The sequence below is a fragment of the Astatotilapia calliptera genome, chromosome 18 (genome assembly GCF_900246225.1).
Source record: "Astatotilapia calliptera chromosome 18, fAstCal1.2, whole genome shotgun sequence".
In the NCBI taxonomy this organism is placed as follows: Eukaryota; Metazoa; Chordata; class Actinopteri; order Cichliformes; family Cichlidae; genus Astatotilapia; species Astatotilapia calliptera.
In genome coordinates, this window is record NC_039319.1 from 19,565,161 (window position 1) to 19,578,529 (window position 13,369).

General features: G+C 38.2%; 1 protein-coding gene across 2 annotated transcripts in view; it reads left to right on the plus strand.

Moving 5' to 3' along the window:
• The window catches only part of gpc5c (glypican 5c), a 108,359-nt gene that overhangs the window by 68,551 nt on the left and 26,439 nt on the right, over positions 1 to 13,369 (plus strand). For both annotated transcript variants that reach the window (XM_026148956.1, XM_026148957.1), the window contains one exon: positions 5,702 to 5,822. In XM_026148956.1, coding sequence (XP_026004741.1) covers positions 5,702 to 5,822 — 121 coding nt within the window. The remainder of the gene's footprint in view (positions 1 to 5,701; positions 5,823 to 13,369) is intronic.

Here is a 13,369-nt window from a genome sequence, read left to right on the forward strand (position 1 = left end):
ATGGATTCCAAAATAAAAAAATAAAAATAAAGTGTGCGTATGTATGTACATATATGTACTTGTGTGTGTAGATATATATGTATGTATATGTATGTGTGTTTGTTACTTGTAGTTATTACTGCCTGTTACCTGTGGTAATGCAATTTATAATTTATATATTCTGTATTCAGTTATGAAGGCTCTAATTGTTGGTTGCGAGCTGCTGCTTAGATGCTTGTATCTGCCCGGGGCTGTTGATGGGTCTGTATGCAATGATGGGCGTAGCTGCGGGAAGTTTATTGTTTTTTTTTGTTGATGAGTGAGTATAGGGGTGGGATTTAATAAGTTTTCTTCGTCCCACTCCTTTTTCAGGCAAGTTTTGTTTTTTGTTTTGTGTATTTTATGTTCAATATAGGTATTTGTTGTGCCTGAAAATGAATAAATAAATGAAATGAATGAAATGAATTTTGAGAAGATTGTTTGCCACTTATTTCAGTCCAGTTCTTGTGTAATTTGGCATACCTCAGCTTTTCTTCCTGTTTCCCTTCCTTAAAAATGACAGGCTTCTAGACAGCCACCCTTCCCTTGAGACCATTGCAGCTGAAGGACCAGGTGTATCTCTCAGATCCTGTGTCAGATCTTTGTGAAAGTAAGTATCTGAAAGTGCCTTGACTTTCAGATACTCTTCAGCTGCTGTACATGGGTTTTTAAGACATTTTTCCTCCATTTGTCCAGTTTCCTCAGATTTTTCACTGCACCCCATGCTCAGATATCCAAATTTCTGCCTAATGTATTTGAGAATCACCTTCTTTGACATTTTTCATAGATTAATATGTTATTGTTAAGTGACTCGTTTGGTCAGGTACCAGGATTGAACTAAACATGAGGGGGAAAAGAAGCGAGTCTCCAAAGAAAAACTTTTAAATACCTTGGACATTAACTATTTTTTCAATCTGTGATTTAGGAAATTTAAATATATATGGCAATAGTTTTATTTAAACAAAAAAATTATTAAGATTGGATTGTTGACATTTTTTGAATGTTAAGTAGCAAAAATTGCATGATTGTCTTAAAAAAATAACAAACATAAATCATCAAACAGGAGAACTTTAAAAAAAGCAGCTGATATAACCCACTGTGTACTAATCACAGGACTTCCCCATGAGTAACTCAACACATGTTCAATTCCCACAACAGCTGGGGGGTGGGGAAAAGCTTTATTAATCATGCAGAACCGACAATTTGCTGGTTATCTTGATAGCAGTGCCATCATCCCAAGTGCAGTACCCTCTTCAGCTGAAATGGTGCCACCCACAGCCACAAAAATACACACTCTCAGTCATAGTAAACAGCCTCCTCTCCTCTCAGTTATTAATCACTGACATTATTCCCCTCCTCGCCTTGCTCTAATTCAGTCTGATGTTTGTTTCACAGAAATGATTATAGCTAGGGAAATTAACATGCACTAATGTGAGCACTAAAGGGCTTAGTTATATGTCCAGTCTATTTAGTATAGACCAATTAATGAAATAATCACAAACTAGTCACTAATGCTCTGTATTTTTTTAACATTATGTTTTGTAGAAGTAAGTTCACGGTGGATTGTTCTGGAAGGAATTCAGCGTGAAAGCATGGAAATAGAACATTAATAATGCACACAAACAGTATTATTAAGCAGCCCTTTATTTTTTTAATGCAGTCCATGTATGCTAAAATGTTTCTATCATATTTTTTACCTTAAATGTTTGTTTTTGTAATTTTATCAGTGTGTCTTCTTACTACATGAAGCAATATCAAGCTAAAGTGTGCAACAGACCCACTAATGCTTTGGTGTGATAGCAGATTCTGCACTCTTAGTCTATCATGAATTCTGCACCCCAAACAGAGCCTCAGTAGCAGATTCTGCTCCACTGATGCATTGAGAGGAGAGATAGCCAAGTATCACAAATTCACATTTTATCAAAGAAATGCTCCATTTGCCTTACAAAAATAAAGCTTTGCAGCAGTAATTTTGGTATTTAAGTAGCTAAGCATGAGAATATTTATAGCATTTTTCCACATTACAAAAAAGAACAAAGATAGGACTGAGAAAAGAGACTGCTGCAGTTTGTATTGCACTGTATTGATTGTCTACATAGATATTAGTCAAGCCCATTTACCTATAGAAATTCTGGTTTAAATCACTCAAGTACTTACTGGAGTTAAATATTGACATTATCAAAGAGAAGACGTGTGTCTGTTACCTATAGACTTAATTTTGTGTGCATAAAGCCATTTACTTTTTTTTCTTGTCTCCAAAAAACACTTCATTCTAGGTGATCTAAGTGATTGTGTACTGGGTTCCACATTGTTGCTAAATCTGCAATAATGCTTACTGTCACTTTATGTCACTAAAACAGGTCGGAATGCTAAGCACTGAATTTGTTGAGATTTCTACACCAGTTTAAACATACAATCTGTTAATCAGTGCACTGTGCTGCACACTGTTATAATTAGTGAGACATATTGTAGTGAAACTTTACTTCAAAGTAAGCCATGAACTGTGAGAGTCTCTTTTCAGTTTGAAGATTTATTTCAGTTACAGATTACTAGACCAGACAGATTACTTTGATAATTCTTGAGTGACTGTCTACTCCAGTAAAAACTAATGTTGATTTCAGTACCAGTAATGTGTGCTAAGATTGTTCTCCAGTAGGAGACGTATTGTTTAGTCTTTACATCCACACTGAGACTGTTTTAGCTTGCACAGTGTTTGTCTTTTCACAATTGAATAATAGGATCCTGCTGATACAAGGCATGCATCTAATAAACTTCAGGAGAATGTCACAAAGCGTCCTGCTGATGAACATGTACATAAATTAAATAAGATGATTCTAATGAATCAAGAAAAGATCTAGATTATCCATTCATTTGAATGTCTTCATTCCTAATGTCAATCCCAGAGGAGTCCTTGGCAAAAGAAGTAATAAAGCTCCCATCGTTTAAGAAATGATCTACAATCATTTATTTGCCTGGCAAATACAGATGTGTAATCTCTTTTACCAGTGATGCTTTATGTTTATACAGTAGTCTTTTGGGGTCATAAATCATTGAAAACTCTGAAAGATAGAATCTGTAGTTTTTAGTTGTTTTATGTTTCTTTTCATGTGACGAGCAAGAGCAGCCACAAGTGCTCTCAAAAATAAATAAATTAAAACAAAAAGAAGAGTAATTAAGTCCTTTGTGAATGTGTGAATGTTACAAGCTTAGGCAGTTGGGTTTAACAGATAAAATAGAATCAGATTCACCATGGGTCACTTTGCTATCAATCCCTCGCAGTAGCAAAAGGCAATTCAAATTCCAGATCAAATACGCATCCTTGTAATTCAATTAATGCAATATACATGAAAATATCCTTTACCTTGGGTATTCTCAAGATGACCCCCCCCCCCCCATACACCTTAAAAATGAATAATGATTTTTCATGCTTCGCCCCAAAGCCCACGAGCATTCCTTCAGGCTTTGAAAAGAGCAAAACATTTCATTTTGGGGTCAGCATCAGGGAGTACAGGTCACTGCTAGTCTGTGCTTCAGGCAGAGGGAAAGGACGCGAACAGACAAAGCTGCCTTCAAGAGTGCGCATCAATTGTGCATTCACGGGGGAGTGAGTCACTTCCATAGAAAAAGGGCTCTGAGTCAGAAGCCATAAATGTGTAGAAAGAGTTTTCAAATGCTTGGTGAGGTTCTGCATTTGAGGCCACCAGAAGGGCAGAAGAGCTAATTCTAAAAAAGAAGGAGTCATCATTTGGGTGCTGTAGCATTTGTGCTGTACTGTGTGCTCAGTGTTTAATCCCCTGAGTTATAGCGCTCGAGTGAAATTTATTCCAAAACAGTTCACTGTTGCCATTCAGAGCAAACTTATAACATCTGAATTCTGCCTTGAAATTTGCTGCATTAATTGTATGTCTATCGCGTAATCAGTTCTGGGATATCCTGCTGTGTCAGTGGTTACATCCCCTATGTAGTATCAAACAAGCCCTGCAATGAAATGTTCCAGGCCAAACGCACTGCCAGACTCACCATGACACTTCCCTTTTATTAGCATCCAATTTGATGAGCTCATTTCCGCACCAACACTCTTATCACAAGCCAAGCCTGGAGACAGTCAGACCCCTAAGACACAGCCCCCCACTTTAAACCACTGCTTAGAGGGCTGTTTGATTCTTCAATTAATCTCTTGTGTCAGAGGGGAGAAGCTGTAAGTCCAAAAGCTATTGATAGCATCCATGTTCGGAAGACTGAGAGTTGGCAGCAAATAAGAATTTTCAGTTGTTGTCCAAGCAGTTTGTTTTGTGTGTGTGTGTGTGTGTGTGTGTGTGGCACACAGAAAATCTGGTTGGTAAATATCCTAAAGTAAAATAAGCACTTGAAGGAAGAAAATGAAGCATAAAATCAAATACACAAACAACGAGATGTAAAGTTAATCTGCAATGTCAGAGGATTACACAGGATTTTTTTTTTTTGCATCATTTTGCTGTTTCAGCAAGATGAAGGAGCACCGACCTTATCAAGACACTGCTTATATCACAGGCCAGAGATTTTTTAAGGGTCAGCACTTTTATGATTGCCTCGACTCATATTCACAAGTACAAGTATATGCAAGCACGACGACAAAAGCACTCACATACCCATAAAGACATCCTTACAAACACGCTCGCTTAAACCATCCATAATCACTTTATCAGCCTCGCGCTGCCTGCTGAAGCATCAATTGATTTGTTGCCAGTACATGTCACTCCTCTCCAGTGCCGTTAAATCTCCCAAGTATGGAAGATTAGCATCAATATATAATTCTAAAATTAATTTGGAGGAAAATGAGGGATAAGTGCATCGCATCATCGAAAGTCAATTTGTATATCTCACCCTCACCCGTGAGGTCAACTGCTTACGGTATTGGCCACAATAATACTAGACTAAAATAAGATTAATGACACAAAGAGCGAGCCAGTGCTGGTGGAGGTTACAGGAAATGGGCACACATTGTTTTTTGTTGTTTTTGAACGCCTGTGCGAGACACTGCAGTGCTCAGTATCAGCTCCAACTGTTCAGCATTTAAACCATCAAAACGTTAAATCACCGATTCTTTACGGACAAATTTCCAATCTATTATTAGACATCAAAAACGCTTCCTATTTAATTCAGGTTGGCCGCTAGAAAAGTTTAGCCTCTCTGACATCAGCTCAACAACAGCTCTGAAGAAATTAACAGCTATAGTTCCTGCCAAGCTTCAGGGCCACAGAGCATGCCAGAGTTTAAAAGGCCCAGCATGCATTTGTCTCAATCACAATTTTTACAAGGCAGAGCTCAGCTATCATTAAAATATTTCCTCACACAAGACCATGAAAAGCATCATTAAATGATCTGGATTAGATTTCAGTGTTGATGCAGGAGAGGATGCATAATGGAGCTTTTTAACGATATGTTGTTGACAAATGAGGCAAATTATAAAGACGCTGGAGTCTAACCAGGAGCCTGGCATAGTGTGTGTTTCTGATTGGTTGTAGCGTCCGAGGTATATTTCCATAGTGATAAATCACAGAGTCATATTAAATTGTGCAACTCACAGCAATAACACATTAGCAATAAGTATTCTGATATTAACAAATACATTCAGCATTGCATGTTAACAGCATAAAGATGATGTTGGCGACTAAATTGATTCCGGCTTTCTTTTTTGTCACAGTTATACAGGCAGAGTTGTAGGAAATGGTCTGTATGCCCAGAGGAATAACCCAGAGGTCAAAGTTCGCAATGTGGAGTGCGCAGTCGCTGAAGCTAAGGAGAGGCTGGAGAACTTCAACACGGTAGGATGGATTTTTCAGTTATCATATGCATAGCTTAATTCTTTTATTAGACCAGCTATCATAAAAACAAGAAAATATTAATAGAAATCTGTCAAAAATGTGTTTACAACTATAAAATGTGTGCTTATTCATTAGTAGAATAACAAACTGAATTCATGTTTTAACACTAAAATGTGAGCCAGCACACTGGACATATTAATAACATTCAACCACTAAACCCATTTTGGTCTGTTCAGTAATGCAAGTAAATAGCTGTAATTCAGAATCTAATAATTTTTTTCTCTTCTTTTTGTCAATTTTTCAGCTTTCTTGTCAAATAGTTGTTTGACAATTTATGAATAACAACAATATTTATATTTTAGCATTAAAACTCAGATTTTGAGTAAAGAGCTTAACTGTGATGGATGCACATGGTCTAATTGTTGTGTTTTGTAATTAATAACAAGAGGAATTAAGAAGATAATAATAATGCTAATAATACAGACTTGATGATTGTTGGTTGTGGACAAATGCAACTCAAAGTCTTATAAGGACTCAAATGCTATGACACATTGTCAAAAGAACTACTGAAATGTCCTTGCCATTTTCTTTTGATCCAAAGACTTGTTTTGAGCTCAGAGGCAGATATCAAAGATAAATGAAAAGGATAGTGTGTGAAAGGGAGACAGTGACAAAAAAGGGAATTACTGTGGAAAGAAAAAAAAAAGAAAGATGAGAGGCAGGAGCAAAAGGTCATGAATGAGTGACAGATAGCATAGATGACACAGGCAGCTTCAAAGTGACACTGTTTGTCATGTAGATGGGGTTTAGGGCTGAAAAGAACCAAGAAGAAAAGGGCCATTTCAGACAGTCCCTAGAGGCCATTTGAGGAGACAAACGGGCCAGGATTTGGTTCCCCTCTGCCCGCCTGCCCTTTTGTTGCCCTGAAAAAATTATGGCCACAGATAGAAAGTGCAGCGATGACTAGAGCTCTATCTCTATATCTCACTTTGCTTTTTCCGTTTGACCACTTTTATACCTGTGTGGTTTCCCATGCTTCCATCTTATGGATTTCCCTTTTTCTCTGTATTAACTGTATTTTTGTTTTAGTCTTATTTGAGTCGATAGTGTCACTCGTTACTCTTTCATCTGTACAGCAGCCACACTATATATCACTCAACCTGTTAACTGGCAGTTCAAGATCATTCCTGTTAGACCACAACATCCCATTGTGCTGGTGGCTGTCAAGTGCCTCGTTGTCATGGAAACTATGCAGAGTTGAGCGGGTGTCCTGTTGACATTTACAGACTTGAAAAGCCTACCTTGCATCTACACTAGGTGCCAGAGCTTGACTGAGCTTTATGTTTGTGCCAGATAAGAGAGAGTATCACAGAGTGTTAGCCTGCATGAAGTGACAGTCAACCAAAGAAAGTCTTGGTCGACTGGAATCGTTACTACTCTCAAACCAATCGATTGGCGGCACTGGGTGGGGGGTGATAAGAGAAGAAACGTTCAGCTTGGTCTCGGTGTAGGTGTGTGCTCCTGCGAGACCGAGGAGCTAGTGAATCTGTGGTTTGGTGTGAATGCTGTTATAAATGAATTATTAGGGCAAACACGGAAATCGACGAGTTCTGATGTATTTGCACTCAAAGCCTTGAGCCTAAACGGGGAAGTTGTTTGAACATAATAACACCGACAAAATGTAAATGTTAATTGAACAGGATACATTCATTTGGGAAAATTAAAAGCTACTAAAACACGCAGGAGGTGACAAGATTGGCTGATCAGTGAGAATTTGGCTGAATAAACAAATATCAACCAAGCTATCAACCAGTCGAACTAGAGATTACAGCACAAGTCATCACATGTGCTCATACCTGTGTGAACAGATTGCTTGCTAAGATGCAGATTTGCAGACATAGGAACACTAAAAAAGAGAAAATAAAACTGTATGTTTTCTGAAATACTGCATATTAACTTTTAAAGTTCATCTATGCCTGACAGCAAAGATGGTCACTATTTAGACAAATACTGTAGGCCAGATAAAAGTGGTTTTGTTCTGAATGTTCTGAACATTTTTGGAACCAGAAGCTTCAATTCATCAATAACCTTTGAGCATACTTTTGCTGGATGCTGGCAAACAGTTGATAAGTAAAGGCACAAAACATGCAACATGCAATTTACCTGAAATACCTGAAAATTAATTTGCTTTTTAAAATCTATCTGCATTCATAAACAAGGACTGGAAAAGGAAGTTTTTCATTGCTCTGAGATTCAGGTGTGCTATTGGAAAGACGCACACTGCTTTGTATACAGTGGGCTGCTGAGGGGGCCTGGGAGCATGGAGCAAACCTATAAATAACCAAAAACCAGCCAGGCATGTGATTGTCATTGTTCTTGGAAGAGCTGCAAGCACATAAAAGTAAAGGTTATCTTACTAAAAGTGCAGGCAAACTATCAATTTTTATCTTTGAATAAATAAATAATGAGTTTGATTGATTTTATGTTAAATCTGATTTCATATTAAACAACAAAAAAATAGTTTGATAGTATAATGTGTGACTGTGACAGTAACAAAAGGTTAAAAAAAAGTCTGCCTGGTTTACTCTCATGGACTAGATGATTCAAAGCATAGCCTGCACAGTGTTGGTCCTCCGTGCATGCTTGTACCCCCACTTTCATCTTTTCAAAAACTCCTTTGAGTTTCAGATGCTCGCAACACTTTTAAGTCCTCACTTCTTCAAACGACTGTTTAGGGTTAAGATTTCGATTGTGTGTCGATGTTAGGAGGATAATTAGGCCGTGCGTTTGTCTTCTTTCATCCTTTGAACTACTGTGGATATTTATTTCATTTTAAATGGAAATTAGATGCTGACAAATAACAAATGCACACCGACTGCTTTTAAATCATATCCATATTTTCTTTTTTTTTTAGCTTAAAAGATATTGCAGGTTTTTCAGAGAAGGTCTAATCTCAGCTTTTTCCAGATTTGAATAACTTCAATTTCCGGGATTAGTGGGCTTAAAGACGTGTATATTTTTACCTACTGAAGAGCAGTTACACTCTGAGCACTGTGGCACTAAGAGGATTGGAAAACTACTCTTGATATATCGCAGACTATGACCCATCATCTAACCATGGCACCCTTCTGTTTAAGCACTCAGATCCCTTTACAAAATGAGTATGTGTGTGAGTTTCACCCACACAACCCTACACATACAGTACACACGGGGATAGAGCTAGAGGACATGCACACAACATTTCCACGTTAAATCAAGGACATAACATCTAGAAATAAAACTAAAATACACACACACACACGGGACAAGGCTAAATCTTGACCTTCTATAAAATAGTCCATTAAATGAGTAGGCCAACTCCCCTGTCCTCCCCTGTGTACCTCCTCTAACTCTCCTCTTTCTCCTTTTCTTTCTTTTTGCCTGTAAAGGTTGCTAATCCGGACAATAAATGCTTCAAAGTAGATTTCTGATTCTTAGCCATCAGTCCAGCTGTTTTTGGGTGGGGATCATTTCACAACGGTCTATCTGTTTCCATGTGATTATTAAGTCCAGATCATTTGTCAGTTTGTCACTTTGCACTTTTGTAAATGAAAAGTCAGCGGCAACATTCAGGGTAGGAAAAAAACCCCAAAACACTCAGACGCTGATTCTCATGCTTTATTTCTATCTTTATTTCACTCAGACTCACGCCTATAAAGGGGCAATAGCATTAACAATTTTGAAAGCGGTTGCAGGATAGAGAGTTGGAAAGCATAAAGATGCAATATAGTGAGGCTGACATGTGATTGATGGGACTGACTGCAGCTTTGCTGTCTTGTTTGGCCAGTGGCCCAGATAGGTTCCACATCAGAGAAGCCACGCTTGTTTTAGACCCACACTGTGCATATCCTCTTTGTGGGTCCAGTCAGTCCATGGCCCTATCAGCTGCTGCACAGACTCAGAGACTCAGAGTTCTATGTGCCTTTGTTAGATAGACTTAATTGTGCTTGCTTTTTAGAAACGGTTAAAATAAACAGATAAACAGCTGATTCTTTAAAGTATATCGGTTTTATAGATATACAGCTCTCAGCGGACTTTCTGACTTCAGTATACATCTCTTTTATGATTTAGCAATGCCTGCAGCAGTGTGAAAGGGTTTGAGCTCTCAAGAGTTAGTGGAGTCCAGGGATGAAGAAAGAGCTCGGGCTGAGCTGGCAGCCTGTCACAGGGAGGGGACAAATTCTTTCCACTTGAAGAAGATGATGGAGTTGGTCTTCACAGGAGCTCTGCTGCTCTTTACTGCTGCTGTGGCAACGATACAGCAACAAGTCTCACTGCCCAGAGCTCTCCGTTCACTTGGCAACCAGACTTCATGAACCCAGACTGTAATTTAAATATAACTTTTTTTTAAATGCCATAATTAGATGCAAAGCTCATAAAAATTCAGTGAACTGTGGATGTTTTTCTTCACTGGGTAATACTGTATTTGCTTGCCTTTTGGGTTATAATTTTAATACAGTGATTCTTGTCCTGTTAAGAAAATATGTGGCTGGTTGTGTTTTTGGGACACGGTTTCAAAAATCCCTTTTCCAAATCCCCCTTTTTAATCTTTTTCAATCTGCTATGGTATGCATTTGTAAAACCATATTAAAGACTGTTTTCTTAAGGTTATCACCAAGATGGATTACAGACTCATGTGGCTTCTCCTTTTTAGTAAATGTTATTGAATCAAGGAGATGCTGGGTTTTTATGTGAAATTATTCACTTTTCCATTTGGGATGATGGGGCATAAAAGTGAAATTGATCATATCGCTGCAAATTGGCACTAAATTCCTGATCTGTTTCAGTTGGGATTCTGAATATCTCATTTCGAGACACACTGATTTAATTTACTTTACATTAGATAAATAAACATATTTTCAAAGGCTTCAGGTAAGAAGAGAAATCTTGAAATAGAAAAAGAAGAGAAATGGATATCTCAGAGAAAAAGTAAGCCACAATCTAATTTAATTTTCCCAGCATATTGGCCTTAGTAAAAGCACAAGTAGTGTAGAAGCTACACTGATTTGACCCAGTAAGTGGGTTGATTATCCTGATAATGTTTGGTATTCATGGTGTGTAAACTGGATTGGTGCCTTGAAGTCAGCTCTTCAAACCTTTTGCTCCTTTATAAGGACATCTGAAGCCGATTTTCATGTCTAAAAAATCTGCTTCCCAGCAGCAAATGAGCACCATTCGCTGTCTTTCGACCCGCACACCTCTCGCAGGAAGCTGTCAGAACATGCACTCAGAAAAATGCTGATGTCACCGAAACTGCCACGCATTTTTCAATAACATCTCCATCACTTAGCTGTTAGAAGTCAAAGTTTGTTCCCGTGCGCATATATTCCACACACGAGCTGTTTCAGTCAGTACCTTACAGGAGCAGGGTGTGACAATCCAATGCAGCGATTAGGTAATGGGGGTTACATGAGGGCATGTCCAACAGAGTGTCACTAACAGCGACAAACTCAATCAGCTTGTGCTAGCTTGTAGTGGAGGTGTGGCTCGGCAGTTGTTGAAAAATGTTGAAAACATTGCTCAGAGTTCTAAGAAACTTAGGTGGACTTTTTTTTCCACAAACAGCATCTGTTTTCAGATTTCATACTGATTTAATAAAATGTCATGCAAAATTAGTCCATGTGAACACCTCTGGCTCATTATATTCAAGATTTGGTTCACCAAGACAGATCCTTCTATAGCTTTTCTCTGTGTTTCCCCTATAAATTTGCCCAAATTGTATTTTGCAATTGCATCCAAACATGATTTTTTCTCTCTTAACATGTGGGGAATATGAAGGCTGCTGTAGACAGACGGAGTAATTTAAATTATAAAAACGAAGCTATGATAAACTATATTATAATGAAACCACTGCTGCCATCAGAAAATAACAATTGCTCTACATACACATGGATAAGGCTCTTTTATAGTTATGAACAGTCTTGTTGACCATAACAGGTATAATTAATATACACAAGCAGCACAGTACAGCTACTGCAGGTATGGATGGCAGAGCACTGCGGCTGTCCAGAGTTTGTTTTGAACCTGTCACTCTTCTTAGGATGCACCGTTTTCATCTTTTCATTCCTATACTTTTAGAAGAAGCTTCTCCCTCGCTCCGTCTCTCTCCCAGCCGCCTTTTCTTTGTCAGGCAGTGTGAGAAATAGAGATAATTGCATCCAGTTCCTCTTTAATTGGGGACATCCACAGACACACAGACATAACGGATATTTAAACACTCATATTTTGTCTCCCAGCTGATGTTTGTTTTTACTTAAAAGCATTGTTGGCCGTAACAGTATGTGAGAAAATGTAGCCAATTTCATTCAACAAGTTGAGAGTACTTATGTTATGCAGACATTCACCGCTGTCAGTTTTTCCTTCAGTATCCTCCAGAATTTCCTTTGCTTTCCTTTTTTTTCTGCCCGCATATGCAGTTTTATCACCACTGCCCTCGATGAGGTGATACTGTTTCAGACAGGGCTGAAAAAGAGCAGATGTGGGCACATGGAGGATAGGACTTATGATCCTTGTCCGCAAGGTTGCCAATCATACCCTAAATGTATGCATAGCCATATGAAAATGCTTACTGTAACTGTTGCAGTAGGTTTCATCATATGCCAAGTGGTCACATTTCACATTTTTACATTTCATGATTAGATGTCCCATTTATGTCTACATTACAGCAGAATCTATACAGCTCAGTCTTTCTTCTAGACTCCAAGGTGATTGGTTACTCCTGGCAGTACAGATTTTAGCGTGACTAGGAAGCATTAAAAATGCAGGAATTCAGCCCTTGATTCTCTCAAACCTGCCGCATCATCCTCTAACTAAAGAATGCTTTTGAAAAGAAAGAGAGAGGTGCATTAGTTGGCACTGTGAGAGGGGAACTAGAAAATATTTCATGATTTGGGATTTTATTCAAAGCCTTTTTGGAATACCTGATTTGCCCTTGGATGCCAGGGTAATTTCAAGGTAAGCCTTAAAGGAAAAGGTTTGTATCTTGTATCTGTGCCCTCGCCGTACCCATCAGCTTACACAACTGCAAGTTGTTCAAGCGCCTGTCTGTGCTCCTTTTTTAAAAAGAAAAACAACAAAATGTTTCAGTTTTCTTTCCCAGACTTGAAAATCTTTCATTTGTCTTTGTTGTTTCTCGGAAACTGTTGGCATTCAGTATATATAGATGATGGCATTAACGATAATAACTTCTGATTATCATAAAACATTGTAAAGTTAATTGCGCTCGCAAATTATAGCTTGTCAGTCTTCATTTCAGTGAAACTATTGAAAGTTTAAATTGAAATGAAATGTAAATACATATACATGTTCTCAATTCTAATAGGTCGTTCTAACCCAACGGTACACAGACATGTCAGAGAGAGTGACGAGTCATGTTAGAACAAAACCATCTGTCTGCATCTCAAAGGCACAGTAAATCTCTGACTTATCCATAATGTAAAGTCTGCTGCTATTGAGATATTGTTCCCACTTGTCTACTCATTGTACCTCATTGGAGACAGATCAGGAGG